The sequence below is a fragment of the Rattus norvegicus genome, chromosome 2 (genome assembly GCF_036323735.1).
Source record: "Rattus norvegicus strain BN/NHsdMcwi chromosome 2, GRCr8, whole genome shotgun sequence".
NCBI lineage: Eukaryota > Metazoa > Chordata > Mammalia > Rodentia > Muridae > Rattus > Rattus norvegicus.
In genome coordinates this window covers 57,517,431-57,544,613 of record NC_086020.1, presented here as the reverse complement: position 1 = coordinate 57,544,613, position 27,183 = coordinate 57,517,431, and the positions used below count along the sequence as shown (strand labels likewise).

General features: G+C 41.8%; 1 protein-coding gene across 4 annotated transcripts in view; it reads right to left on the bottom strand.

Annotated features, from left to right (window-relative positions):
• Positions 1-5,335, bottom strand: part of Rictor (RPTOR independent companion of MTOR, complex 2) — a 92,013-nt gene extending 86,678 nt beyond the window's left edge. For all 4 annotated transcript variants that reach the window (XM_039103527.1, XM_008760807.2, XM_063282846.1 and 1 more), the window contains exons 1-2: positions 5,221-5,335; positions 5,014-5,061 (exon numbers count right to left, since the gene is read on the bottom strand). In XM_039103527.1, coding sequence (XP_038959455.1) covers positions 5,014-5,061; positions 5,221-5,269 — 97 coding nt within the window. In that variant the 5' untranslated portion in view covers positions 5,270-5,335. The remainder of the gene's footprint in view (positions 1-5,013; positions 5,062-5,220) is intronic.
• Between the last annotated feature and the right edge of the window lie 21,848 nt (positions 5,336-27,183).

Below are 27,183 nucleotides of genomic sequence, written 5' to 3'. Positions count from 1 at the left end.
TGCCTAAAGTCTTCAGAAGTATTTTTTCCTAGTCTTTATCTCTTTCTACTCTGTCTTGACCTGTGCCCACTCTAGTAACCCATAAGGATAGAGCAAATATTTGCTAATCAAGTGGAAACGGAGCCAACAGGAAGGAAGAAACTAAAGTAAAGGAAAAGAGTTGTACAGACTCTTGAAGGAAGTCTCACCGAGAGCAGTCACTCCTGGAGAGAAGCTGCTTTACACCCTGACTCCAGCAAGAGGAAACTTAATTAGGAATTCAGAATTCTGGGGGCTGGGGATTTAGCTCAGTGGTAGAGTGCTTACCTAGGAAGCGCAAGGCCCTGGGTTCGGTCCCCAGCTCCGAAAAAAAAAGAACAAAAAAAAAAAAAAAGGAATTCAGAATTCTGATCTCTCAGCCTTCACCTCCTTCATAAAGCAAAGAAGGAAGCTGGGTGTGCAAGCACTTGCTTGTAATCTCAGCACTGAGGCCAAAGCAAGATTATTCCAACCTGAGCTACAGTCACTACCCAGCCAGCTAGGAACACATCAAGACTGTCTCCAAAGTGAGAGACAGACAGAGAAGTTAGCAAAACTTAAAAGTTGGTTTTCAGTGGGAGAAAGCAAGCCAGCTGATGTCCTCCTTCTAAAATATCTTTGATTCCACTCCTGTAGCTAAACCCCTGGTCTAATCCTTCATCATTTCTCTGATGATAGGAGAGAACTTCTACACAGGTCCTCTATCCACTGACTTTCCCTTTCCACCGTGCTTTATTCTGCAGAGCCCTTCCACAGAGCCACAGCGTTTAAGGAAGGCTAGACCTTTCAGAGGCTTCTCTGATCACCAATGCACCAGACGATCACATTCTCCTCTGGCTGCTGCCTCGGTAATTCTGTCCTATTACTTACTGTTTCATACCACAATCACTTCTCTTGTCAGCTCCAATCAACTTTAAAAGGAACATCTTTCTCATTCCTACTCTTCCAGCATCTAATTCAGTTTCTGATACATAATAGATTTCTGTCAATGTTTGGTTAACTGATGTGAGCAATTAAACAAATGAGTAACCTCCCAACTAAGGGAAATTAGAAAACAAAAAAAATGTTCAATTCACACTATTTCAGATAACTGTCCTGCCTTTCTAAATACTGCACAGCAAGTTGAACCATCAACATTTCAGTCTAATCCAACAAACTGCATTCTAATAAATATGTAGTACACAGAAGTATCCGTTTTCTGGGAAGACACTTAGAAAACTATACTAACGGGGGCTTACTGAGAGATTATTGTGTCTTTCAAACCTGAGTCAACAGAACCAGAAAGGGATACACTATCTAAAAAAAAAAAAGAAAAGAAAAAAAGAAAGAAAGGAAAAGGTGCATGCTTGCTATGGAAGTAGCTAAAGGAAGCATTAGGTGTTTGTACTTTTTTAAAAAGCACATCTTGGTGTGAAATATAGAGAGTATTTAATGGTGTCAGAAGCAAACTAGGACCTTCGCAAATTAAGTAGAGTAGGCTTCTGAACAAAACTGAAAGCGAGAATTACTAATAAATTAACTCTAAGATTTACTAATTGGGCTCCTAGGTCAAAATTAATCTGTCAATAAACATTCTATATGAGCCACAGTAATAACACCAGTACTAAAATCAAAGGCCCCAAACCCTTCTGGGCCCCAGGAGAACCAGAATACAAGTAAATCAACATAACTAAAAACTTTCTGGTGCTAGGACAAACAATTCTAAGGCTCACAAAATGTAGTATCACATCTTACCCTAAGTACATACAACAAACTCTACTTTCCGCTTTCAGTTAATCTTAATTGGTAATTTTTTTTTTTTTTTTTTTTTTTTTTTTTTGGAGACAGGTCTCAGGGAGCCCAGGCTGGCCTCCAACTCCCAGTCCTGTCTCACCTCCTAAGTGCTGGTACTAGCAAAAACATGTTACCACTAAGTACTCCATTTCAGCCCGAGTCCTTGAATACGTGTGTAACAGTCAAAACAATAATTTGGGGCTTGGGGAATAGCTCAGTCAGAGAAATGCTCTGCCAGAGCTTGCCAAAAGTGTAAGGCCCTGAGTTCAAAACCCAGAGCCATGGGAAAAAGCTAGGTGTGGTGGCACACATTTTGATCACAACCTTGAGGAGCCAAGGACAAGCAGATCCCTCAGTTTACTGGACAGCTGGTTCAACCTAACTGATAAGGTCCGGGCCACTGAGTGGTATTGGCCAATAGGGTACTGCTCCTGCCATCCTAGGTTATCCTCTGGCTTCCATACATACATGTACACATGTGGACGTGCACATGTACATGCACCCACAATCACCTGACATACTTCTTAAAATACAAAGAATCCCAACCTCCCAATGTAGGAGCAGCTAACACCAAATATTGCTTATAAATGATAAAACATAATTTATACTGAGTAATTAAGAACTACCTTCCTTTACCTTTCAGTCTTACTAACATTTTAAAATTAGTTTTTTTCAGTGGAGAAACAGGAGGTAGGCAAGGTCAAATAACTTGTCCCAAATCCCCCAGCTACTATTGTCCCTGAGCTTACAATGCAGAACTATCTGACTTCGCAGTCAGTGTCTGATATGCCTGGATGTCTCTTTCACAGATCACTATGACCACGGTTGTCCACCTACACAGTAGACGTCACAAAACAATCTGCATGACAGCAAACCTTGCCTTAGCATAAAGCAAAACAAAACTTTAGCTGCTCAAACTTTTATCTGTTTCCGTATTGTAATCTAATCTACAAGCAGCTGCAACCCAGATGCCTCATGGGTCTGAAATCATTACTAAAGTTCAATTCCTCATGAACTTTCCTCATGTGTGATCCACAAGCTTTTAAACAATGAAGTGTCTGTTAAACAAACACTTTCTCTAATCAGCTGTCTCACTATATACGAGTCTAACTCGTAACTTTTTTCTGCTAAACTTCCTTATGGTTGAGGCCTACAGTTCTCAAATAACTTCTCGTTGTTGTGCATTGCTTTTGCAATCAGGTCAACTGGCTATGAATACGTATTTGGAACGCTAGTACATTTTATCAGGGCAAATGAAAACATTTTCTAAGCATTTTCTATAACCCTAGGAACAGCTATCTATATTATATTTATTACATAGATGTTTAAGTAAACAGTCTCAGAGAACTGATTCTTTTCAATCATACCCATAGATTTGTCTGAGTTAATATTTAAGCAAAGCAAGTTTCAAATAAGCTTTTCTACAATCCCAAATTCTGACACCACCACAGAAATGTATAAAGATTAACAAAATCACACACTACACAGTTTATCTCCAACCCCATATCTGAACAGGCTTTTACTGTACGCCAGGCTCAGGTTTACCTTGCAGTCTCTTCTCACAATTTCTTGAAATCACTGACCAACTACATGGTTAGAAAAGCACAATTCTGGGGCTGGAGAGATGGCTCAGTAGTTAAGAGCACTGTCTGCTCTTCCAGAGGACCTGAGTTCAATTCCCAGCAACCACATGGTGGCTCACAACCATCTGTAATGAGATCTGATGCCCTCTTCTGATGTGCCTGAAGATAGCAACACTGTACTCACATACATAAAATAAATAAAAATCTTTAAAAAGAGAGAGAGAAGCACAATGCTAAGTCTCAGATCTGTATTAGGATACTCAGAATGCTTGCTGGAAATTTTTCATATATATATATATTAAATTTACAAATTAAAAAAAGTCAAAAGCTTGACCTTTTTCTATACTGTTTCTCAAACCTAGCTAATAAAAAAAAGTTCCAAATCACCGATTTAACTAATTGCCATTTCTAGAACTTACACACCACTGTACTGTATCTTAAAAAAGTTTCTCACTTTGAAAGGACTAGTTTACTCAAAACTTCCTGAACTATCAGAAACAAATAACAAACATGTACTCATCTAACTAAATCAAAACTATAGTCTTTCAATCTACACCGGGCTCTTACAAAAACGGAAACAGAACTGAGAATGAATTATGCTGTCAATACAGAGATGGGTCTCCCAAAACCGACATCCACCATCCTTATACTTTATACGATGGTCACTACATACAAGGTGGGGGGGGAACAAATTTATGCCATGTGGAATGTTTACGAGTGTCTTTTCTTTTCACATCCTAAGGTGTTTTACGGAACTCGAAAAGTGATTCCGCACAGCAGAACTAGTTAGTTACACTCAACTACAACGCTGTGGGAAGTGACTGTCGAAATCTGTAGTCCAACTCCTGTTTATGGAAGAAGAGAAAAAAGAACTCCTTGCACAGAACTACTAATGCTTTGGCGAGATACTGTGGAATAAACACCAGTCTGGTGGCCGGTGACCCAAGCAAGAAACACCGATCACTCGGCGGAGACGGTTCTTAAAAATGCACGCCGGGCTTGCCCTGCAGAGAAGGTGTAAACAAACGCATCTCCACTGCAGACAGAAGGTACACAATGAACCTGCGGCAGTGAGGGGGCGGTCTCTAGCCAACTACAGCCCCAGCGGGCCCGGGAACGGGAAGCAGCAGGGAGACGCGGCATAAAGCAGACACTTAGCAGTAATCACCGGCTCTCGATTTCACCGCCGAGTTCGCAAAGCTGCGGGGCCCCCAGAGGACCGCGCGGGCAGAGAAGAGCAGTCACGCAGTCAGCAAGAAGCCGGCAGATCCAGCATCTGCTCCGGGGGACGGGGAGGGCAGGATGTGGTCGCTCTTCCCACAAACATCCTCCAGTAACCTAAATAACAACCTCTACCTCCCCTCGTCCGAGGCCGCCTCCGGGATTCGGGGGCCCGGGAGCGGACGGGGGGTGCAAACACGCTCCCGCGGGCGTACGCGCAGCCCCGGTCCTTGGGTGCACCTAGGTCCGCCCCGCGCTCCCGCGCTCCGGCAGCCGCCCCAGGCCCGGAGGGGCTCACCCGGGGGGAAACCGGCGCGGGGCAGGGGGATGGGCGCGGGCTCGGCCCCTCGCTGCCCCGCGGGTCGCGTGCCTGCCCGCCCCAGCCCCGGTGCACAGCGGCCCCGGTGCCCCGCGTTACCTCGGGTCAGATCCAGCGGGACGTTCTCCTCGCCGCTGTCATTCCGCCCTGTGCGAAACAGACACACAGCCCCAGTTAGGAACCATCGCAGGCCAGCGGCGCCCGACGCCCAGTTTGCTTCCCCCACCCCAGACCCCGGGCAAAGCCGAGCGCCGCGGCGGACAGCGAACACCGGGTGCGGAGAGCGAGGGCGGCAAGCGGGTTTACCTCGTATTCGGAGGTTCTTCAGAGAGCGGCCGCGGCCGATCGCCGCCATATTGACGGGTTTCAGTCACAACACCGGAAACCTCGCCCGATCGCGCGAGAACCCCTTCCCCTCCCCGCGCGCGGTTCCCGCCCCCCCCCACCTCCGCCCCCCGCGACAGCGCCCCCGCCCCTCGGCACGGAGGCTCGCCCGCGGGCGCGGAGCAACCAGGCGCCGACCCGGGGTGGGCTGCGACCCCGGCGCGCTGAGACCGGCAGGGTGTCGGAGCGCAGGCGTGGTGGGAGGCGCAGTTCCCACGGGGGATTCCCATTGATGTGGCTCGGGCCTCGGCGCGCGCGGCGGAGGCCGGGATGCGGGCGGGCCACCTGCTGGACCGCCCCGCTGCACTCCCCGCGTGGCTTTAAAGCCCGCTTCGTTACTCATCGGCTAAAATTATCATTATTTTTTATTATTATTAAAAGAGAGGGTGGGGTGGGGAGTGAGGCGCGCGGTGCACAGTTAGGAATGTGGCTTTGATCCTTTCCCAGAACCGCGGTGCTCCGAGTGAACACGTAACAAAGTTTGTTTTCCACCCACGCTCTGACCATTGAGCTAAGCGGCTTCGCGCTTGATCTTAGGCAAAGCTGCTCGCCGCCGGAGCGGGCGGCTGGGCGGAGGTTTGCTTTCGGGCTGCCTGGCATCGGACGTGCAAGGAGTGCAGAAGCGGGCGTGCAGGGCACTCGCCCGCGCGGGACTCTTCCCCAGCGCGCGCCAGCGCCCGGAGGCCCCAGACAGGGTTTCTTCTCCACCCGGAGCCTAGGGAGGAGGCTGAGCGCCTGGTCCTGGCTTTCTGTTACTCCTACATCACTGACTAATGCGGATGCGTTGGATAGATGTTTTTAATGCATACAAGTAAAAGTGATTAGCTTACGAGTTTCTAGAAGCGGTTTATTACGTACTCATTTGGCCCTTCTCTCTTAAACTAGATTACTTTAGTGAGAGGGTATTTTGTCTCCTCCAATTCCTCACCTCTCTATTCCAGACTTCAAAGTAAGTGGAAAGTGGAGATCTTGCCTTAACCACTTCGTTTTTTCAGTACAGACGTCAAAAACAAAGATCTATTGGCGTAAACCTTCTGCTCCTTCTGCCCTAATAGTGTTGTAAACAATAGTAATGTTCTCAATAGAAACAAGCAGACCAAACCCCCTCTAAAACCACAAAGAGAAACAAATATTGGAAAGGCTCCCCTTGTTAATAATAGTGAACAATTGTAAACTTAAAAGTCCAAAGGTAGAAATTATGCAAATGTAGTAGTCATTTAAAATGACTACGCTGATCCATTTCATTAACAATATGATATTAAGTTAAGTAAGCAATTACAGATTTCCTGTATTCATAAATGCTTGAAGTACGTATAAAATTCAAAGGGTCCATTATAAAATAATTTTTACAAGCATGTATGTAGGAAAAAAATACAAGATGTATATCTGAATGTAAACTACTATTCCCCTTTCAATTGTTGGTCTCACCTGCATTTTTTTTGTTCTTGTTGGGTCACCTGCATCTTTTAACTAATAGTTGGTCTATGACAGTTATAGAAGCAGCAAAAGTTTTTTAAAGAAAACTAAAAGAACACCAAGAAAATAAACTTGGGTTGCTGCTCTCTTGAGATAGGACCCCACATCTACACATTCCGTGTCCCTCAGGACGAGGTCTGCGTCCTGGCATCTGCTGCTCTGTTGCACTTAGATTGAAGGATCTAACACAATTACAGTGCTTTAAAGAGATATTTCCTGACACTATCAGTACAAGCCTTGATAAATGACATACTTGCTTCCTTTTTTACAGCTTTCAAGTCATTTACTCTATTTCCTGTCTCAGATGAAGACCACAAAGTTTGAGGTCTGGCCAGGATACTAAAAAGTTTTATCTTTCATCCCTCCACACATCACCATCACTAAAAAACAAAATAAAATGGTAGAAATCTGTCAGTGAAAATGCTAGCGGATTTTCAAATGATCCCTCTAGTGCTAACGTTTATTCTCGCCTGTTTTAAATTGTTTCCTCACCTGTTGTAAGTTCCTTAAGTTCCAGTCTTTCTCGAAAGTGAGCACAATTGGTTGGCTTTAAGCTAATCGAGGGACTTCTGAGCCTTTTAGCTTCATAACTGTGTGTCCTTATTTGAAGACCACTATTTACTTATTCCGTCTCTGACACACACACACACACACACACACACACACACACACACACACACCCCTCATTTTCAACCTACCAATCATATCATTTGTTTCCTACGGCTCCTATTTTAGTGAGTTGGGTTCTCCACATTTGCTCTTAAAGTGGGAGGCTTTCTGATCAAAAGAACAAATCACACTCATCTAGGAATGAGGGCTTTAGGCGGGTTATAATAAAGAATACAGTATACAATGTTATGTTTGAGTTTTAAATGCTATCGATCACAATTGGCCCCAGAACATAAGCTACTTATTAAGAAAAAAAGAAAGAAAGAAAGCCCGGTTATTTTCTGTGATGCTTGTTAAAAATGTCCCTTGAGCCTGGTTTTCCCCTGGTTTGTTTTAACCCTCCTCAAAGCCTTGCTCGCTTTGTTTACTACTTCTGTAATTTTATTTTGGCTCTAATCTACCCACTGTGAATATGACTTCCTCTTCTTAGTTCTCATTTCCCAGTTAGGTTTCATTTACTGTGTCAATGAATGCTTTTTTTTTCTAGTATTAGTCATTGATAAAAAATGTTATAGAAGATGGAGTCCAAGACCACACCTCTGACTGACAGCTCACTTGGTTTTGAAGATGCCATGACTTCACTGCTGGCCACAGGCTGCTTCAATCCCCTATCCTGTTGCACACAGTTTATGATCCTAAAACTGTATTCTATCAGTTCAAGGCACAGTTGTAATGCTGAACAGAAACAAAAGACTCCTTGCCAAAGCCTTGGTTCCCTTTAGCCTATCTGCTTTGCTACAGAGGCCACATGGAGATTAAAAAAAAAAAAAAAAAAAAAAAAAGACTGAAAACCACAAAGTTTGGTGAGGCCGTCTCTTGGTAACTTGTCTTTATTGTCAAGCCACACATTTACTATCTAGATAAAAGCCATCAGTGGGACCAATGCTACCACCCTTCTCCGGGTGGATTGTGAAGTCCCATCTTTGATCACATTAAAACAAAGTTAGATTTAAGGAGGATTTAAGCACTCTAAGGATTTCTTTACAGTTTATTCTGTCCAAAGATAATTATTTAAGATTTCTTTTAAATAACTCTGTAAAGTAGAAAGGCCCCTACGTAAGCGGTTTTAAATGAAGAATAAACTCAATGAAAGAGAAACACCTGTACATTCATGACACCATCTAGACGCGTGTGCACCATGATTTCAATTGTGGTTTAGGACTGCTAGAAATCTGAGTGTTTTTCTCACTTTATTTTAAAAACAATTTTTACTTGGACAATCTTTTATAAGGAAAACTAGAGAAAGTTTCTTGGCTATTTTAAAGTCAAATCACAAATACTTGTATATAATACTAATTTGGTAAGCACTGAACATATCACAAAATTGGTTTTGTATCACAGTTACTAAAAAGAAAAACAATCAAATTTTTTTCACAATGCATACATTTACCATTTTATTAAGTTAAAAATAAAACATAAAAATGAAATAAAATATTGAAAGTTGCTGCTTTGCTAATGGAAAAGATAGTAGTAATAGAACCAAAATATGTTTAATTCTTTCCTATATTTCTTATTGAATCTTGTGATATAGCAATTCAAAAGTCTGGGGGTTGGGAATTTAGCTCAGTGGTAGAGCGCTTGCCTAGCAAGCACAAGGCCCTGGGTTCGGTCCCCAGCTCTGAAAAAAAAAAAGAAAAAAAAAGTCTGGTTCTAAAAATGGAATTTAATATGGATAAAATCTCACAACAGTTAAAGCTAGTAGCAAAGAGTCATTCTATTGCCTGCAGTTTTTAAACTCTAACCTCCCTTTTCCAATCCCATAAAAACCTATACCAAGATTTGGAAAATTAATGTTTCTAATAAATGTCCAGCTTTTTTAAAACCAGTTTTCCCAGGAAACTAGAAGAGAGAACATTTTAAAAAATCTCTAAATTTTCCAACTGCACAGAAAAATACTTCCACAATTGCTATATATTTTCTGCCCTGGTTTACCAGTGGAGCAACCCGATTTCAGAACAATTCATCTGAAAGATTTTAACACAGACAGGACACTTCTATTTCCAACATTGGTAAAAGTGAAAATATAAAAATTTGTGTGACGTGTTTATATTTTCATTGTTTCTAGAAGAAAAATCACGGCACTGTGAAACCCAAACCTTCTTGCCTTAACCCAAGTCTGTTGAAAGTCCTCATGTGCTGAGTCACTGGTATTACATTTTCCCCAGAAGGGAAAGAGGAGTTCACTTTAAGAATCTGATAGGTAGCATACTTTGGGGAGCTACTAGCCATCACAGCAAAGTATTTTTAGAGTCACTCTCTTCTCGTCTTAAACCCTGAAGGAATTAAACCCTAGTGAAGATTTTGTTTCTAGAAAATGATTAGAGGTTAAACCATCTCTATCCTTCTGTTTAAATCTTGTTCTTTTAAAATTTCATTTGCAGGAAGTGCATTACTGACTTTCATGGAGCAGTGCTCTTATGAAGGAAGTTATTTGGTGATAAGGATACAAATTATTGGATTTTATTTTATTTATTTTTTTTTTTACTTTGGTGGCGCGGGACTGGGAGGAGGAATTACTTAGATATTTTGGTACTGAAGAGAATTTAGCTGATTCTGTAAGATGGCAGGTTTGGAAGCACCTATGCTTCCTGCCAACTGCACAGAAAAAAAAAAAAAACCTCCCATAATTGCTATATATTTTCTGCCCTGGTTTACCAATGGAGCTAAACTTCAGCTTCATCAACAGATCTTATGTCTGTGTGCTTGGTTCAGCCATTTTTTTTAAACTGTAGCAGGAAATACCACTAAATTCCCTGAAGATAATATGACTGTCTGTTTATGGTTGGAAAGAAATGTTTCTTTTTGGAAAGTACCGAATTGAAATTGTCTAACTTTTATCATCACTAAAAGTATATAGATGTTAAACTCATACTGTGTTGATTTTAAAAAGTATCTTCCTAATCAGCCAACTTTGTAGCATCAATGGCCAACGTTCCCTGGGACAGTTTATACTTCAGATCTGAGGAATAGCGGGTAATGTGTGTAAACGCCTATGTCACATAATGGTAATCATTTCCGTCTTTAGACACAACATCTAGTTTACCATTATTGCTTTTGTTTCCTTAGAAGAAAACCCTGAAAATGCTAAACTCAGAACCATGAGCTCTGTCAGACTCTGGAAATGGCTCTGCTCTCATTACTCTGTTGTATACCTACATTGTTTCTTTGCAACATTATTTTTTTCTGGATAGGTTTTATATAGCTCATGCTGGCATTGCCTGTACAGTCTTTCTGTCCCAGCCTCTTTAGTAATGGAATTGCAGGCGCGGCTGTAATTCTGGTTCTGTAAGACAGTGTTTAGACCGAGTGTCCGTTTCCTGATGTATAGTTTATAACATTCTCCTTAAATTCATTTAGCTTGGTTTATAGGCATACACTAAAGCAGAAGGCTTCTCTGGGGACCTCTGTGATTCCTAATTCTTCCCTCCCTCAGGACACTTTATCACCTTCTACTGATTTAGCCTGCGGACCAAATGCCAGATAAATTGTGAATCTGCAGAATATCAATAGACTGTCTTTCGATCCTGGAAGAAGGAGGCTTAAAACAAACCTCCTCGAGGGCTGGAGAGATGGCTCAGTGGTTAAGAGCACTGACTGCTCTTCCAGAGGTCCTGAGTTCAATTCCCAGCAACCACATGGTGGACGGGATCGGATTCCCAGTTCTGCTGTGTCTGAAGGCAGCGACAGTATACTCACATGCATAAAATAAATAAGTCCTTAAAAACAAACAAACAAAAAACAGACAAAAAAAAAAAACTACCTCAAAAGTCTTCCACAACAAAACACGAAACCAGAGTAAATGCCACAGGCACAGCAGAGAGAAGGCTAAGGCAGTATACAAGGTTGGAGAGCCAGACTCTTCCATTATCAGGAGGTGGACCAAAGTGAATTCAGGTTGGTTTGCGCCTCCTGCCCTCCATTAGCAGCAACTACAAGTTCTTTTAGGAGAAAAACCTGGTGGGTACTGAACATTGAACCATGACATATCATGATTCAATAAAGAATACTTTATATTACCAAAATCACAGGGAAATGTCTCCATTACTAAGAATCAGAAGACAAAATTGACGGAACTCTATCAATTCCGGGAAAATGTATACTTAAAGTTGAATGATCCTGGGACTTTAGGTAGTGACCATGGGAAGCAGAATAGAAAGTACCCATTGCGCGGTGGGGTGATTTTTTTTGACTCCATCCATGTTGGAGACATGAGTATCGAGCTTTCCTTTCCATGGTGCATAACTGTCAATCTAGACAGTAAGGCAAAGCAACTGTTTTTAGGTCTGGACGATGCGTAATCAATAAGGTGACCTTGAGATAAAAGAAAGCAAGCGCCACATTCTCTCCGGCTTTCTCCCTGGGATTCTTTCCTTTTAAACACAACACAAAGCTGTGAGAACTAACACAACAGCCGTACCCCTGGCTGGGAACTGAATGACTGAAGTTCGGCTGCGTGTAATGAGCACAAGTATCAGAGATGAAGGGTCTCTGCTGTGTAAGAGACTCAGAAAGTTTGCACACGGGACTCTTGCTTATTTACTGACATTAACAGCCTTTGGGCAGGACTCTGGGAAGCTTTACTATTATCGATGTTTTTGAGGGTTTTTTTTTTTAATATCTAATGTCACGGTTTATTAAGGGGAGAGGAGGTAAATTTGCATGTTAAAAAGAAGAATTTGTCCTAAGGAAGCAACATTCAATGATTTGTTATCTCCATGGAAAATGATATAGCTTGTTTTTCATTTTCACTTTTGTTTAAAGCAAGACAGGGTTTCTTTGTGCAGCCCTGGCTGTCCTGGACCTGGCTCTCTGAAGAGCGGGATGTCCTTGAACTCATCCTCTGTCTCCTGGGTGCTGGGACTAAAGGCGTGCACCGCCATTGCCTGTCATTTTTAATTTTTCAAGGTGTGTGTGTGTGTGTGTGTGTGTGTGTGTGTGTGTGTGTGTGTGTGTATGCGTGCTCGCGTGTGCACGCGCGTGTCTGTGTCTGTGTGAGTGGATGCACTTAGAAATTGAGCAGCAAGTGCTGCTATATACCATATGTCCAGCCCTGTAATTTTGTTTTAAATCCTGAACAGTGATTACTAGAGACTAGGAAGGGGTTGACGGGAAGGTAAATAAAGAGAAGCTGGATCTGATCAATTCATGTAGTATGTGCATGTTGAAATACTACACTAGGCATTATTAATATTTACAATACATTTATGTTATTAAAGCATAAACAGAATGGGATAGATACACTGAGAAACACTGATCGAATGGAGGCTAATATGATTCTATTGATATGAGACAGAATTCAGAAGAACACTAGTGAGGGACATAGAGAAGTGGTTCATTAGTAAGATGATCAATTCACTAGGGAGACAACGTCAATCTAAGTGTATATGCAGTAATAAAAGTTTCCAAAGTGCAAAATAATAAAACTTCAAGGAAGTAGGGACAAATATCCAAGATGCTGGAAATCATCAACTCCACTTCGTCAGTAATCCACAAAAAATATTTTACAAATCAGTCAAAGTGTGGTGTGAATGAAAAAATGGCCCCTAGAGACTCACGTTTGTAACTTGGTCCCCAGTTAATGGAACTGTTTGAGAAGGTTCAGGAGGTGTGACCCTATTGGGCGAGGGGCATCACTGGGGCAGTCATCAAGTTCCAAAAACCACTATTCTCTTCCTCCTGCTCGTAGGTTCCAGATGTGAGCTCTGAGCTGTTACTGCCTCCCATGCCTTCACTGTACATTATGGGCTCTAACCCTCTGGAACTGTAAAGCCAAGTAAATGATTTCTTTTATAAGTTACCTTTGTACTATAAGTTATATAGTTTTCTATAGCAACAATAGAAAAGTAACTAATACCCAGGGTATAGAAAACATGAGCAATATTATCAACCATGTTATTAAATGATATTCAGAGAGCAATCTAGCAGATCATAACTGCACCTTTCTTTCAAACACTGTACCGTATTTACCAAGGTAGGGAGTAACTTGGACTAGAAAGCAAACTAACCAATTGAAACAATAAGAAGCATGTTTATATGCCTACAATAATGAAATTAAATTAGCAATTGGTGATATTTTTAAAGCTCGACAGATTCCCAGATTGTAGAAATTAAACATCAGGCAGCACCCAAATAACCCATAAAATAAAGTAAAAACCAATGGGCAAACTGCAGCATATTTGGAATTAAATATAAATAAAAAAAAACACCAAACCAAAATTGTTGGAATGGCTCTAAACATTGCATAATTAATCTAATGATTACTTTTTCTCTAAAACCAAAGTTTTTGCTTCTGTGTCAGTGAAAGAACAGCAAATTGAATCAAAATCAAAGGGAAGAAGGTTAATAATAAATGTAAATGCAGAAATTAAGAATCTGATTTCTTGAGGCTGGGGAGATGGCTCAGCTGTTAGAGTGATCACTACACTTACACAGTGCCAGGGATTGGCCCAACACCACACTTGGTGCCTCGTTGCCAACTGTAAGCCCAGCTCTACTGGGACCCGACTCCTCTAGGCTCCAGGGGCACGCTCACTCACATGCTTATTTCCCCCCACACAGACACATAATTTGTTAAAAATAAAAAGGTCTTTGAAAAAAAAAGCCCTAAAATTGATAAATCCAGTCAGACTGACCAAGAAAAAAGGGAGAAGTATTAATTTAAAAACATCAGGATCAAAACATGGGCTACTATAGCATAACTAACACTCAAAGCAGGGAAGGAAATATTAATTTCATGCCAGTGATTTTTGACTACGCAAATGAAATGAGTCAACCGAGATAGACGATGCCAAAACTTGCTCTCGAGAGTTATTTAATAGATAATAGCAAACGACTCTCAGACTTATAAAAAGGAAAGGTCCTAAGATGGCCGGCGAGAAACGAAGCGAGAGAGAGCTCGCAATTTCTGATTTCAAGACTTCATTTAAAGCTACCAGACCATTTTAGAGGAGGGAAATCCATATAAATTAATAGCAGAGAAATAAAAAGCTCGGAAAAAGGTTATATGCAATTAAATTTTGATTACTATGGCAAAGCAATCCATTGTAAAGAGAATAGCCTTTTCAACGAATGGTGCTGGCTCAACTGGACTTCCATCCATAATGAATGAATATTGATCTATACCGTAAAGCTTACACAGAAGCTGAGTCAAAATGGACCATGAGCCGAAAATTTCAAATGCCTAGAAGAAAACAGTAGAAGATGTTCATGATTCTCTGAGAAGCATTTCTCAGACATAATATCAGAAGCGTGATCAATACAGGAAGAAAGGATGAACTGGATGGATTTTCATCAAAGGCAGACTATCCCCCAGGAAACACACTTTTGGAATAAAGATCATAACCTGAGACTTCTAGAAAATATTAGTGTTTGTTGCATCTCTTTTGTTGTACTGGAGATTAAACCTGGGATATCAAATGATTGGTTGCAGCCCCAGCCTGGGAAAATAGTTTTAATTATGCATTTGATAAAGTACTTGTGTACAAGCTAAGTAGAGACTTCTTGATGCTTATTTTTTTTTCTTTAAGAAAGAAATCTATGGGACTGGAGAGATGGCTCAGTGGTTAAGGGCACCGACTGCTCTTCCAGAGGTCCTGAGTTCAATTCCCAGCAACCACATAGTGGCTCACAACCATCTGTAATGGGATCTGATACCCTCTTTCTGGTGTGTCTGAAGACAGCTGCAGTGTACTCATACATAAAGTAAATAAATAAATCTTCAAAGGGAAGAAAGAAATCTATGGAAAATAAGCACACCAGTAATTACACCATAAGATGAGTTATTTGAAACATGCCCATTAAACCACACTAAGTTACCACTGTGCACTTAATATAATGATTTAAGCAATGATGAGAGAGTGTAGCAACTAGAATTATCTTACTTTATTGGTTATATAGGGACATAAAGTGATTTGGTGGCGTTGGGAACCAGCTGGGTAGTTTCTTGTGAAGTTACATGTTTTTTTTACATAAAGTCAAACAAACACTGTGCCAAGCTGTTTACCCAAGTGAAGCCATAGCTTAGCATGAAACAAAAATTCTCAATGTGGATGTCTATAGCGGATTTCCTTGTAATTGCCAAACCAACCAACAAAACCTAGAAGCAGGCCAATAACCCTTTATTTGGGGAACAGATAGTATTCAGTCAAAAACCATTCATTATCAGAGAGGACTGCATTAGCAAATCGTAACTCAACATGAACAAATTTTATATACATTCTTCTAAGTGAAATAATCGGCTTCCAGTTATGGTTTCATTTAATCTATGTTCTGGGGAAGGTAGGGCCAGAATGGTTGGGAAGCCCCTGGGGAGAGGAACTGTCTATAGCACAGCATAGCACCTATTTTCCGAGGGATGAGATGCTTCTGGTTTCGTTCACCTTGGTGGTTATATGACTGTGCTATATTTACAGAGCTTATAGAAGAGGTGGGTTCCTCTAAATGTAATTTGTATACATTAAAATTAGAAACAACAGAAGTCATTAATGCAAAGAATGAAAGAGGGATGGTAGGAAGCTCGAGAACACTGAGCTTATACTGACAGGGGAAGCAGTGAGAGAGCGAAGAAAAAGCTCCTAGAGACGGCTCAGCCTGAAATCCTAAGACTTGTGACGCTAGGCAGGAGGATTGCCTTTAGTTCAAAGACAGGCTGGGTTACAGCGTGAAAAGACAAAAACAAACAGAGGTGACATTTTAAGAGACTGTGTTGGATTCGCTTAGACTCGTGCTAGACACAGTTTAACAAACATCGGAGGGGTGATGTAAACCAACCGGGATAACTAATGAAATACTGTACTTAGTACCTTATATCAAACTGCAGCCCATCAGAGGCAAAGAGATGGTAGAGAAGTTGAAAGAAGAGATAAGGAACCCACAAAAATGTACAATGAGAATCATTACAGTTTCTTCAGAAATAAAAAAAAAAAAGAGCTAGAAGACACAGGGGGGAATATACCTTTAAATGTCAAACAAAACAACTGTCGATCAAAAATTCTTCACCTAAAAGGTTCCAACTTTGAGGCCAGTGAGATGATTGTCAAAGGACTTGCTGTACAAACCAGGAGACCTGAGTTCAATTCCCAGAACCTACCTGTGGGTGGAAGAGAGAGCCAACCCCACAGAGATGTGCTCTAACCACGACATGCACACATGGTTCACGTACCCACATACACATTGTCCACACAGGAAACCTCCCACACACACAATGATAACTAAATGATCATTTAGAAACTCCATCTCTGGGAAAAATAAACACCTAGACGATTTGAAGAAAAAGGGGGGTGGGGTGGGGATGTTACCACCATGGTACTTGTGACTGTTTGTATAAGCTCCATCTAAGGAAGGGCACTATTAGAAGGTTGGAGTAGGCGTGTCACTGGAGGTGTGGGCTTTAAGATCCTCATGCTAACTGCCTGGAAGCCTGTATTCTCCTCGTAGCCTTCAGATGAAGATGTGAAACTCTCAGCTCCTCCTGCGCCATGCCTGCCTGGATGATACCATCCTCCCACCTTGGTGATAATGGACTGAATCTCTAAACCAGTAAGCCAGCCCCAATTAAGTGTCCTTATGAGAGTTGCCTTGGTCATGGTGTCTGTTCACAGTAGTAAAACACTAAGACAGAAGCTGGCACCAGGAACTGGGGTATTGCTGTGATAGGCCTGACCACGTTTTTGTATAGAAGAATGTGGATTTGGGGACTTAAGATTTGGAAAATAGTAGAATGCTTTAAATGGGGCTTAATGGACTATCCTACTAAAAATATGGAAGACTTCATTGCTGAGAGTCATTTGAACTGTGCTGACCTGGTCCAAGAAGTTTCAGGAAAGAAGAATTTCAGTACGTGGCATAAAGATTGTTTTTGTGGTATTTTGGTGAAGAATTTGGTTGCTACTTTTGCCCTTGTCTGAAGAGACTGCCTGAGGCTAAGGTGAAGAGACTCAGATTAATTGCATTGACAAAGGAAGTCTCAGAAACACCCATCATAGATGTTGTTCTCTGGCTAAGTCTCATGAAGAGCATTTTAAACAAGCATAGCAAGCTGAGAAAGGAAAAATATAAAAATATGTGGTTCAAATATTAAAAGGACACCAGGAGCTGAATCCTGTGTTCAAAGATATGAAGTTGAATTAAGGGAGTGGTGATCTTGGGGTAAGATCCTACCCAGCTAAATTTAGATCCAGGCATGGTGCTATACACTTTTAATCCTAGGAGACAAAGGTAATTTTAATTAAATTCTTCTGAAGCTCTTCCATTGTTTTGAAGGAAATGTTAGCTATCTGATTTCCTGAAATATGGAGAGAAAAAACTGTAAGGCTAAGCAGCAATAGAGAAGCAATAGTGTGTAAGTTTGCCTATGAGTAAAGGGAGGGAGGATGAATTCCACCAATGAAAAACTAAACCAATCTCCAGAAAAACATGAAAAGAGACCGAAGAGCAGGGAAAGAAAACTCTTGAACAGAAAGCTCCACATGAAACAGAAGAGGAACCCCAATAGGAACATGTTACTCCTATTCCCCTATCTTTCCCTCTCTTCCTCCCACTTAAGATCTCTCCTTCCCCACTCAGGGTCCTCTTTCTTGAGTCATGGCCTGCTATTGTTTTGAGATAAGATCTCATAGCTCAAGCTGGCTTGCTTGTAACCTTGTTTGTTACACACAAATTCCTTACATAGCTAAGGATGGCCTTGAACTACTGAGGCTTCCTGTCCCCTCCACTTCCCAGTGCTAAGATTATAAATACTATCATCTCTGGCTTTGGTGTGTTGTTTCCAGTGAAGCAACAATCAGGCTTTCTTGTTAGTCTCCTGATGTCCAAAGACTCATCTTAATGAATTGTACTTGAAGATATCAGACCCAGTCCTCAAATTATATCATCTTAATGGAATCTACAGTAGCTTCTTATCACAGATGCAAATAAACCCCAGTAACCAATTTCTGTCTTTCATTTTTTTAAAAGATTTATTTATTTATTTATTTCATGTATGTGAGTACCCTGTCCTGTCTTCAGACACACCAGAAGAGGGTATAAGATCTCCATTACAGATGGTTGTGAGCCACCATGTGGTTGCTGAGAATTGAACTCAGGACCTCTGGAAGAGCAGTCGGTGCTGTTAACCACTGAGCTCTCTCTCCAACTCCAATTTCTGTCTTTCAATAATAGATATTTCCCTTCTAGCTGAGTTTATACCTTTTGGATGGAATCTGTACCATAAAGTACATTTGGAATTAGAGTTACGTGCCATGCCCCGAGCAGCGATTTGTAGAGACACATGTGCAAAGGAAGTCACTAGGATAGCTTGTTAGAGACTCAGGAGTCCAAGCCTTTTATTAAGGGCTGTTTCTATCTGTACCTAGTGTGTACCAGACTTCCAGAGGGTAATAAAAGCTCATAAGTCATATTGTCTGTACGATGAACTTGGGAATAGTAAATGATGCCTATCCGTTCTGGAAAAGGTTCTAGAAGTCTCTCTAAATCAAAGTCCCAACCCCAGTCCCAAGCCAGCCTTCCCATGAGTCCTTCATGCTATCAGGCCTTGTTTGTAACACCCTTTTCTATACGCAGCCTTAACTGGTCATCTATTGCCAAACTTTGAGCAGACATGGTGCTAAGAAAAGGCAACTGAATGCTGTAGTAACTGCTGTGACGAAAAGATCCCAACAAAAGCCACTTCAGAAGAAAGGATTTGTTTCCTCACATTTTGCAGTTGCAGTGCTTCATTCTGGGGAGGTCACAGCGGCAGGAGCTGGGGCCGCTGGGTGACATTTCACCTGCAGTTAAGGAACCCAACAACCATTGCTTCCATGTCCGGTTTCCCCTCTCCGTCATGTGCCATCCAGGGTCCAATTCATGAAACTGCCCACACTTGTCATGGCTATTCTCACTTAAAGGAATCCAATCTAGAAACTTCTTCTCAGGCACAGTCACAGGATGGTAGACACAACCTTTCACAGAAGCACCATTGTACATTGATTCTAGAGCTCACCAAGTGGACAATTAAGATTCAGCCATCGAGGTTGCTTAGATGACTAACATATCCGCCAGTCTTTACAGGGGTGATCATATACTCACTAAGTTTCGACCACTACTCAGATGCCACCATTTCTTCTGAAGGTTATAACGTGTATGTCATGTTCGGGAGGAGACATATTTTCTTGTACCTTTTTGTCTGCCTACAAGGCCTGAAGACAGAATTTGGAGTTATTGGGAGAAAGGCTGAGGCAACAAAATCTGTAGCTGTCCTTCCTATCTCAGTGTACTGTGACTAAAAACCAACCCCTTGCAAGGCCGAGTAACAGGTTTGTAATCCACACATCATGAGTTTTGTGTACTCTACAGGTTTAAATGAAAATGGTCCCCAGAGACTCGTAGCAAATAGCACAATTAGGAGGCGTGGTCCTGTTGGTGGAAGCATGTCACTTGGACTAGGCTTTGAGGTTTCAAAAGCTCAACCTATGCCCCGCGGCTCACTTATCCTCCCTGCTGCCTACAGATCTAGAAATGTAGAACTCTTAGACCCTCGCCAGCACCATGTCTGCCTGCACTTTACCATGATTCCCACCACGATGCTAATAGACTTAACCTCTGAACTGTAAGCCACTCCCAGTGTGTTTTCTTTTACAAGAGTTTCTGTGGTCATAGTGTCTCTTTGCAGCAATAGACACCCAAACTAAGACACACACTGCCAGCCCGAATAGGAGAGTGGGGCTTAGACATCAAAAAAAGTCTGGCGGAACCTCGATCTAGTAAATATTATAGGCAGCAATTCCACCTTCCAACATGGGTGCTTTTACTACATGAAGGTTTCTATTTGGTTCTCATCTCTTTTTCTTTTTACATTTATTTATTTATTTTCTGTTGTATCCACTCACACACATGATCACAAGTGCTCTACCATGCATGTGGAGGTCAGAGGTGGACGAAAAGGAGAGTGAGAGTCTGACTGAATTCAGGTTGTCAGGCTTGGTGGTAAGTTCCTTTTTCTGTCTTGTTTTGTTTATGTTTGTCTTACTGCTTCTACTCGTTTTGAAGGAAAGAGTTTAGGAGACACAGACACTTTAAGCAGAAGGTTATTTAACAAAGCATCGTACGTATACTCTGCTATGGAGGGAGATTGAAAAAGGTTCACACGGATGTGGGGAGAGAAGGAGAGAGGGAGCCCACTGTGCATTGTGGTATAGATTTTTTAAATATGTCATGAATATTTATTAGCTCTGTAGAATATTCATGAGCCAAGATGACCCTTTTTTCTTCCCACACCATAGTAATTTAATTCCCACGATCTTCTTGAAAAGTGTGTGGGGCTGGTAGAGAGGATCAACCATGATGTATATATTAAAATGGCGGCCAATGTTTTTTGAGAATAAGAGCCTAAAAGCTGCTTCAAGGAGTTAAAACTACAAAAGCACATTCTGATGATCAGGAAGCATGCGGGGCAGGGGAGGGAGGATCCATCTGCAGTTTCTATAGTTATTTAGTCCCTAGCTCCTTGCCTACGGATCTCACCTAAGACTACTGGAATAAACTCTAAAATACATTTTATTTAAATGAGGGCTATTTAAAAATTTTCAAATGTGTATCACCTTGGAGTAGAGAAATACCAGGTTCTTTGATGAGTATAAAACTCACAGCTGGCAATGTGCTATGCTCTTGTGCTAGAGACTTGCCTTTTTAAAATGTCTTTCATAGGCAATTTTTTCTTTATGAATTTTACTTCTCACAAGGCTTGATTTGTTTAAAAATTACCCTCTATTTTATTTCCTTGGAAAATAAAAGTCGGTTTTAAAAATATTATTGAAGAATCATCGCTATATTTAAAAAGATCCACAAAAATGAACTCATTCCATGAAAACAGATCTAGAAGTATCATCAGTACTGTAAGGGTCAGCCTTGCCTCGTATTCTTTTTTTTTTTTTTTTAAAGATTTATTTATTCTATGTATGTGAGTACACTGTTGCTTTTTTCAGACACACCAGATGAGGACATCGGATATCATTACAGATGGTTGTGAGCCACCATGTGGTTGCTGGGATTTGAACTCAGGACTTCAGGAAGAGCAGTCAGTGCTCTTAACCACTGAGCCATCTCTCCAGCCCCTGCCTTGTATTCTAAAATGTGATAATAATGAGTTTTGTATTAGCAAATGATGGACGCTCATGATCTTGTCAGAGTTGCATGTTAAACACCCATGAGATGAGCTCTTAGAAGACAAGGAGCCAGTCAGGATTCCACATTGTATTCTTTGGTGAGAAGGTTACCTAAACGACTTTCTGCTATAAGAAACAAACAAACAAACAAACAAACAAAAAGCCCAAAACCTAGTCATTTGAGATAGGAGACCATCTTAGTTACATTTCTACTGCTGTGAAGGCCCACAATGACTAAGGCAACTTATAAAAGGAAAGAAAGCATTTAATTGAGGCTTACAATTCCGAGGGGAGTAGAGTCCATGACAAACATGGCAGAAAGCACGGCAGCAGGCGTGGCCCTGGAACAGTAGTTGAGAGCTTCTGACCCAAGGCATGAATCAGAGAATCAGAGGGGGGTCGGGGAGGAGGAAGGAGAGGAGGAGGAGGAAGAAGAAGAAAGAGACAGAGAATTAACTTGGACCAGTGTAGACTTTTGAAACCACCAAGCCCAACCCCCAGGATATGCCTCCTTTAATAAGACCAAATCTCCTTAATCCTTTCCAAACATTTCCACAAACTGGGGACCAAGCATTCAAGCCTATGAGCCTGTAGAGGCTACTGTCATTAAAAGCACCCCAGAGTTCCTAAGCTTTTCTTTAAAGGCATAGCTGATCTCACAAAAAAACCCAAACCAAACCAAAACAAAAAACAGTTGAAATCCCCTTAACAAAGCAAAGGATTGTATGCTCAACTCTGGAGGGAGATCAGAGAAGGGTCACTCAGATGTGGGGAGAGAGGGAGCTTGCAGCCCACTGTGTATTGTGGTATAGATTTTAAATATGTATTATGAATATTTATGAGGTGATAGAATATTCATGAGCGAGACACCATTTTTCTCTGCACTCGCCACACTATGCAGAGTTCTTTTAAGCTATTTTAAGGGGTCAAAGAGGTGATAAAGCTGGAAAGTAGAATGGCTAGTTGCTGCTCACTTGATTTTTTTTTTTTTTTTGGTAATTGTGGTTTGAGATAGGATCTCGCCATGTTGCCTTGCAGGACTGGTTTCTAATTTCTGAGCTTGAAGACCGCCTCTGCCTTGTCAGTAACTGGCACTTGCACATTTAGTTAAAGATTTATGCATCTTGTTGTTTACTTGCTTTTGTTTATGGGTGGATTATTACTATTATTATTATTGTTGTTGTTGTTGTTGTTTTATGGTTTGCTTTAGGATTTTTTTCTTTAAGACGGGGTTTTATTAGGTATCCAACGTTGGCCTCAAACTCTTAATTCTCCTGCCTCAGCCTTCTGAGTGCGGAAATTACAATACCACACACAGCTGAGACTCGTGTTCTAAAAGTAATTTGAGAAACAGGACTTTAGTCCTATGGAAGGGTAAAGAGTTCAACTGAGAGTGCCCGAAAACCTACTCAGTCCTGATTTTGTTTCTCAGTTGATGTTCTAGTATCTAGGGATGCCGAGAGGACCCAGCCAAGTCAGGTGATGTGGAGAAGGATGGCTGGCTGTCCAGTCTGGTCCACAAAATACACATATTTATGCCTAGTTTTATTCTGAGTGAACCACTACCTGAAGAAATTTGCAGACTTATTCTTGATAATTATCCCTGCCCCCTTCCTGATGTCCCTGGCAGGAGAACGTATCCCTCAGCGGCTATATGATTTGGCTGCTAAGTCTGTTGCACCTGTAGATATTCTGGAGCTGTGGTTTGGGCCCAAAGGAGCACCAGAGCCAAGTGATCCCTAGGGACTGAGGCTGGAGAGGAGAACCTCTAGCAGCCAGTGACTTGAGATGGAGCAAATACCAGCTCCCTGAGCTCAGGGTGGTATAGTCAGTGCTGTTCTTGCTCCAGGATGAGGCTGATGGGAGACAGTTGTGTTTGTCCAACTTCTTCCACCAAGTCCCCAACTTTCTGAACCTCAGAAATTGTTTCTGAGAGCACGCTCTCAAGAAATCCTAAACAGTTCATGTAGTCACAGACCTGCTAATGAGGACTTTCTATTGGGTTAAACCATGTCTGAGTGGTTCTCTCTGGAAAATACCCCACAATAAGCCCAAATAAACCTTTTCTTCTTTAAATTACTTTTGTTAGGCCCCCCCCCCTCTCTCTCATTCTCTCTTTTTGTTTTTTTCAAGACAGGGTTTCTCTGTGTAGCTCTGGCTGTCCTGGAATTCAAGCTATAAACTGGGCTGGCCTTGAACTCACAGAGTTCTGCTTGCCCCTGTGTCCCAAGTGCTGGGGTTAAAGGCATGTAACACCACCACCCACCTCTTAGGTATTTTTTCATAGCAACAAGAAAAAATAATGAATATCTCCCAAGGTTCCTTCCTAACATCTACTCCTCCAAATGAAACATTTCCCTGTTGTTCCTCTTCTAAATGAACAATCTTTATGTGTCTACAGTACTGTGTGGTCTGGTTTTCTAGCCTTGCATATTTATTTATATCATGGAAGTGAGGCAACCACTGCAGTTTAGCACATCTCTTTGAGATCTTTATATATTAAAAACGGTAAAACGCTGGTCCCCTGAGGTATGTGGGAGGAAATAGGATTTCAGGGCTTCACTTAGCATAGCTTCTCCCACTCAGGGTGAGGCTCGGTAAGCGCATTGTATGAGCTGATGTGCTATAACTCAACTCTACCCTAACTTTAGAAACAATAGCTTTAGGACACGCTCTTAGAGCTAGGATAATGCTTTTGCATTTGATTACAGATGGATTAAGATCGTCAGTTAAAAAGGAAGATGTGGCTTACATATCTAAGTAAAATTAGGTAACTTATTAGATAGTTTTTGGAAACTATCACAAGGTCTCAAAGACCTGTTTCAAGGAACTGAGGTGAATGAGTTGATACTGGTGTCATAGAAGGTATTCCTTTGTACTTCACTCGCAAGAACTTGGCCATTAGCCACTGAGTACTGTGCTCAATGGAACATGTCTTAAGCTACAGTTGCCCTTTAGAATTCTTCTTCTTCTTTTTTTTTTTTTTTTTTTTGTTTTTTGCTTGTTTTTCAGACAGTGTCTCTCTGTTGTATCCCTGGAACTCACTATGTAGACCAGGCAACCACTAAACTCATAAAAATTCTGCCTCTGCCTCTAAGTGCTGGGATTAAAGGCGTGTGAATTCTATTTGGTTTCAAGCCATTGTATTTGCAGTGTCTTAGAAAACTGAGGAATGGAAGTGCAATGCTTTTGTAGAAAATAGATTTACTTTTTTTTTTCTTTTCTTTTTTTTGGAGCTGGGGACCGAACCCAGGGCATTGCGCTTGCTAGGCAAGCGCTCTACCACTGAGCTAAATCCCCAACCCCTAGATTTACTTTTAAAAATAGATTTTCTTATTTTTTAAAAAAAAACTTATTTTATTTATATGAATACAACATCGCTGTCTTCAGACACACCAGAAGAGGGCATCGGATCCCATTACAGATGGTTGTGAGCCACCATGTGGTTGCTGGGAATTGAACTCAGGACCTCTGGAAGAGCAGTCAGTGCTCTTAACCGCTGAGCTATCCCTCCAGCCCAGATTTTCTTATTTTTAATTGTGTGTGTGTGTGTGTGTGTGTGTGTGTGTGTGTGTGTGTGTGTGTGTGTGTGTGTAGGTAGGTAGGTAGGATATGTACAAATAAGTTCAGATACCTCAGGAGGGCAGAACAGGATGCCAGGTTCCTTGTAGCTGATGTTACAGGCAGTTGTACTACACCCACCCTGAGTGCGGGGAACTGAAGTTTGGAAACGGGGTTTACATCTAGATTCTGGAAACACTTGTTGACATGGACTCAGACGCTGTGAGAATTGAGTCATGTATCTTTAAGGCTTAGGTGGAAAACAAATGGTTAACTGAGAAGCCTGAGGAAACATTAAAAGGCTTGTTTACAAATGGGTAGACAGTCTGTGGAGACTACCAGATAAAGAGGAATCTCCTGCCACTGGCACTGGGTGTGTCTGACATCCTGAAGGAGCCAGATGAGGAAGAAGCAATAAAATGAGAGAGCTCATTCCTGTGGAAGGTTCTGTCTGAGAGAGCTGCAACTTCAGGGGAGCAAGGTCGTACTGGCAATGATGATTCCTCCAGAAAGATTCTGAAGAAACCTCTCTCTCTGTGTCTTTGATGGACTGCAGCCATTCCCCAACAGGTCACATGAACCGGGAAGCTAGAAGTCAAGTGATCCTTTGTAGGGAGCTGATAAAGGTTAGGCTCAAAGGGCATAGGACAGTAGCAAGGTAGGAAAGGCGCATCTGGAGAGCCAAATGGAAAACATCTACACAATTAGCAACTTACTCCTAAGCCAGGAGCTTATAGTCTATAGTTGGCCACAGTCCTTACTGCTCTGTCCCATGGTCGGATCAAAAGCTGAATCTCAAAGTGCCATCTCATCATGAACCCCAGTTCATGTTTTTCATCAGACACAATCATCTATTCATCGATGGATCTACCAAAAGTGAGCAGAGAATGCTAGAGGATGGAACCATTTGAGAAAAAGGAAGAATATGCAGGAAAAACAGGAGTTTGAGCTTAATGTGTAAACAAAAACATTTTGCGTTTTTAATGTAATTTTAGGCCTGGAGAGATGGCTCAGTGGTTAGAAGTGCTTGCTGCTCTTTCAGAGGATCCAAGTTCGGTTCCCATGTCTACAATGAGTGGCTCGTACCTAGAATTCTGCCTATAATTCCAGCTCCAGGGGGATCAAATGTCTCTACCCTGCACACATACAATTTAAAAGGCAAGAGTTTTGTTTCAATTTGATTTTAGCCACTAAGTGTGTACTTTCATGTTATATAAATAAAAGCTTTTGAGGCCCTGTGAGGTTGAGAATCTCGTTTAAGGCTATGCTACTTAGCTTACTCACTCGCACAAGTGAGCAGGGTGTGCTGGCAACTTTCCATCTGTCACTGCCACGTCTGCCATGGCCGCGGTCATCTTTCACAAGGCCCTCCCTCTCATCGGATGAGGAAGCTCACCCAGCAATGATGAGTGTGGGTCCTTTTGAAAGGTCTACTATTTCTTAAAAGGGAGTCAGCCGATGAAACATTTACTAAGACCTCTCTGTCCCAAACTTTGCCATGCCTGTATCACATCCAACCTTTTTTCCCCCTCAATTTTACTCTCTCTTCCTTTTGCAGATACCAATCCCTAAGAGACAAGTTGTAATCTATACTCTTTTTTTTTTTACACTCCAGATTTTATTCCTCTCCCCGTCCACCTTTCCTCCCACCCTGACAGGGTTCCACATCCCATACCACTTCCCTACCTCTCCCCCCACCCCGCCATCTCCACAAGGATATCCCCACCCCACCAGACCTCTAAACTCCCGGGGACCTCCAGTCTCTTGAGGGTTAGGTTCATCTTCTCTGACTGAAGCCAGACCCTCTGCTATATATGTGTTGGGGGCCTCATCTCAGCTGGTGTATGCTGCCTGGTTGATCCAGTGTTTAAGAGATCTCAGGGTCTAGGTTAATTGAGAGTTCTGGTTCTCCTACAGGGTTGCCCTCCTCCTTAGCTTCCTCCAGCTTTTCCCTAAGGCAACCAGAGGGGTAACCTATACTCTTTCCCATCATCTGTCTTCAAAAAGCCCAGTTTAGGAAACTACTGTGATCAATATG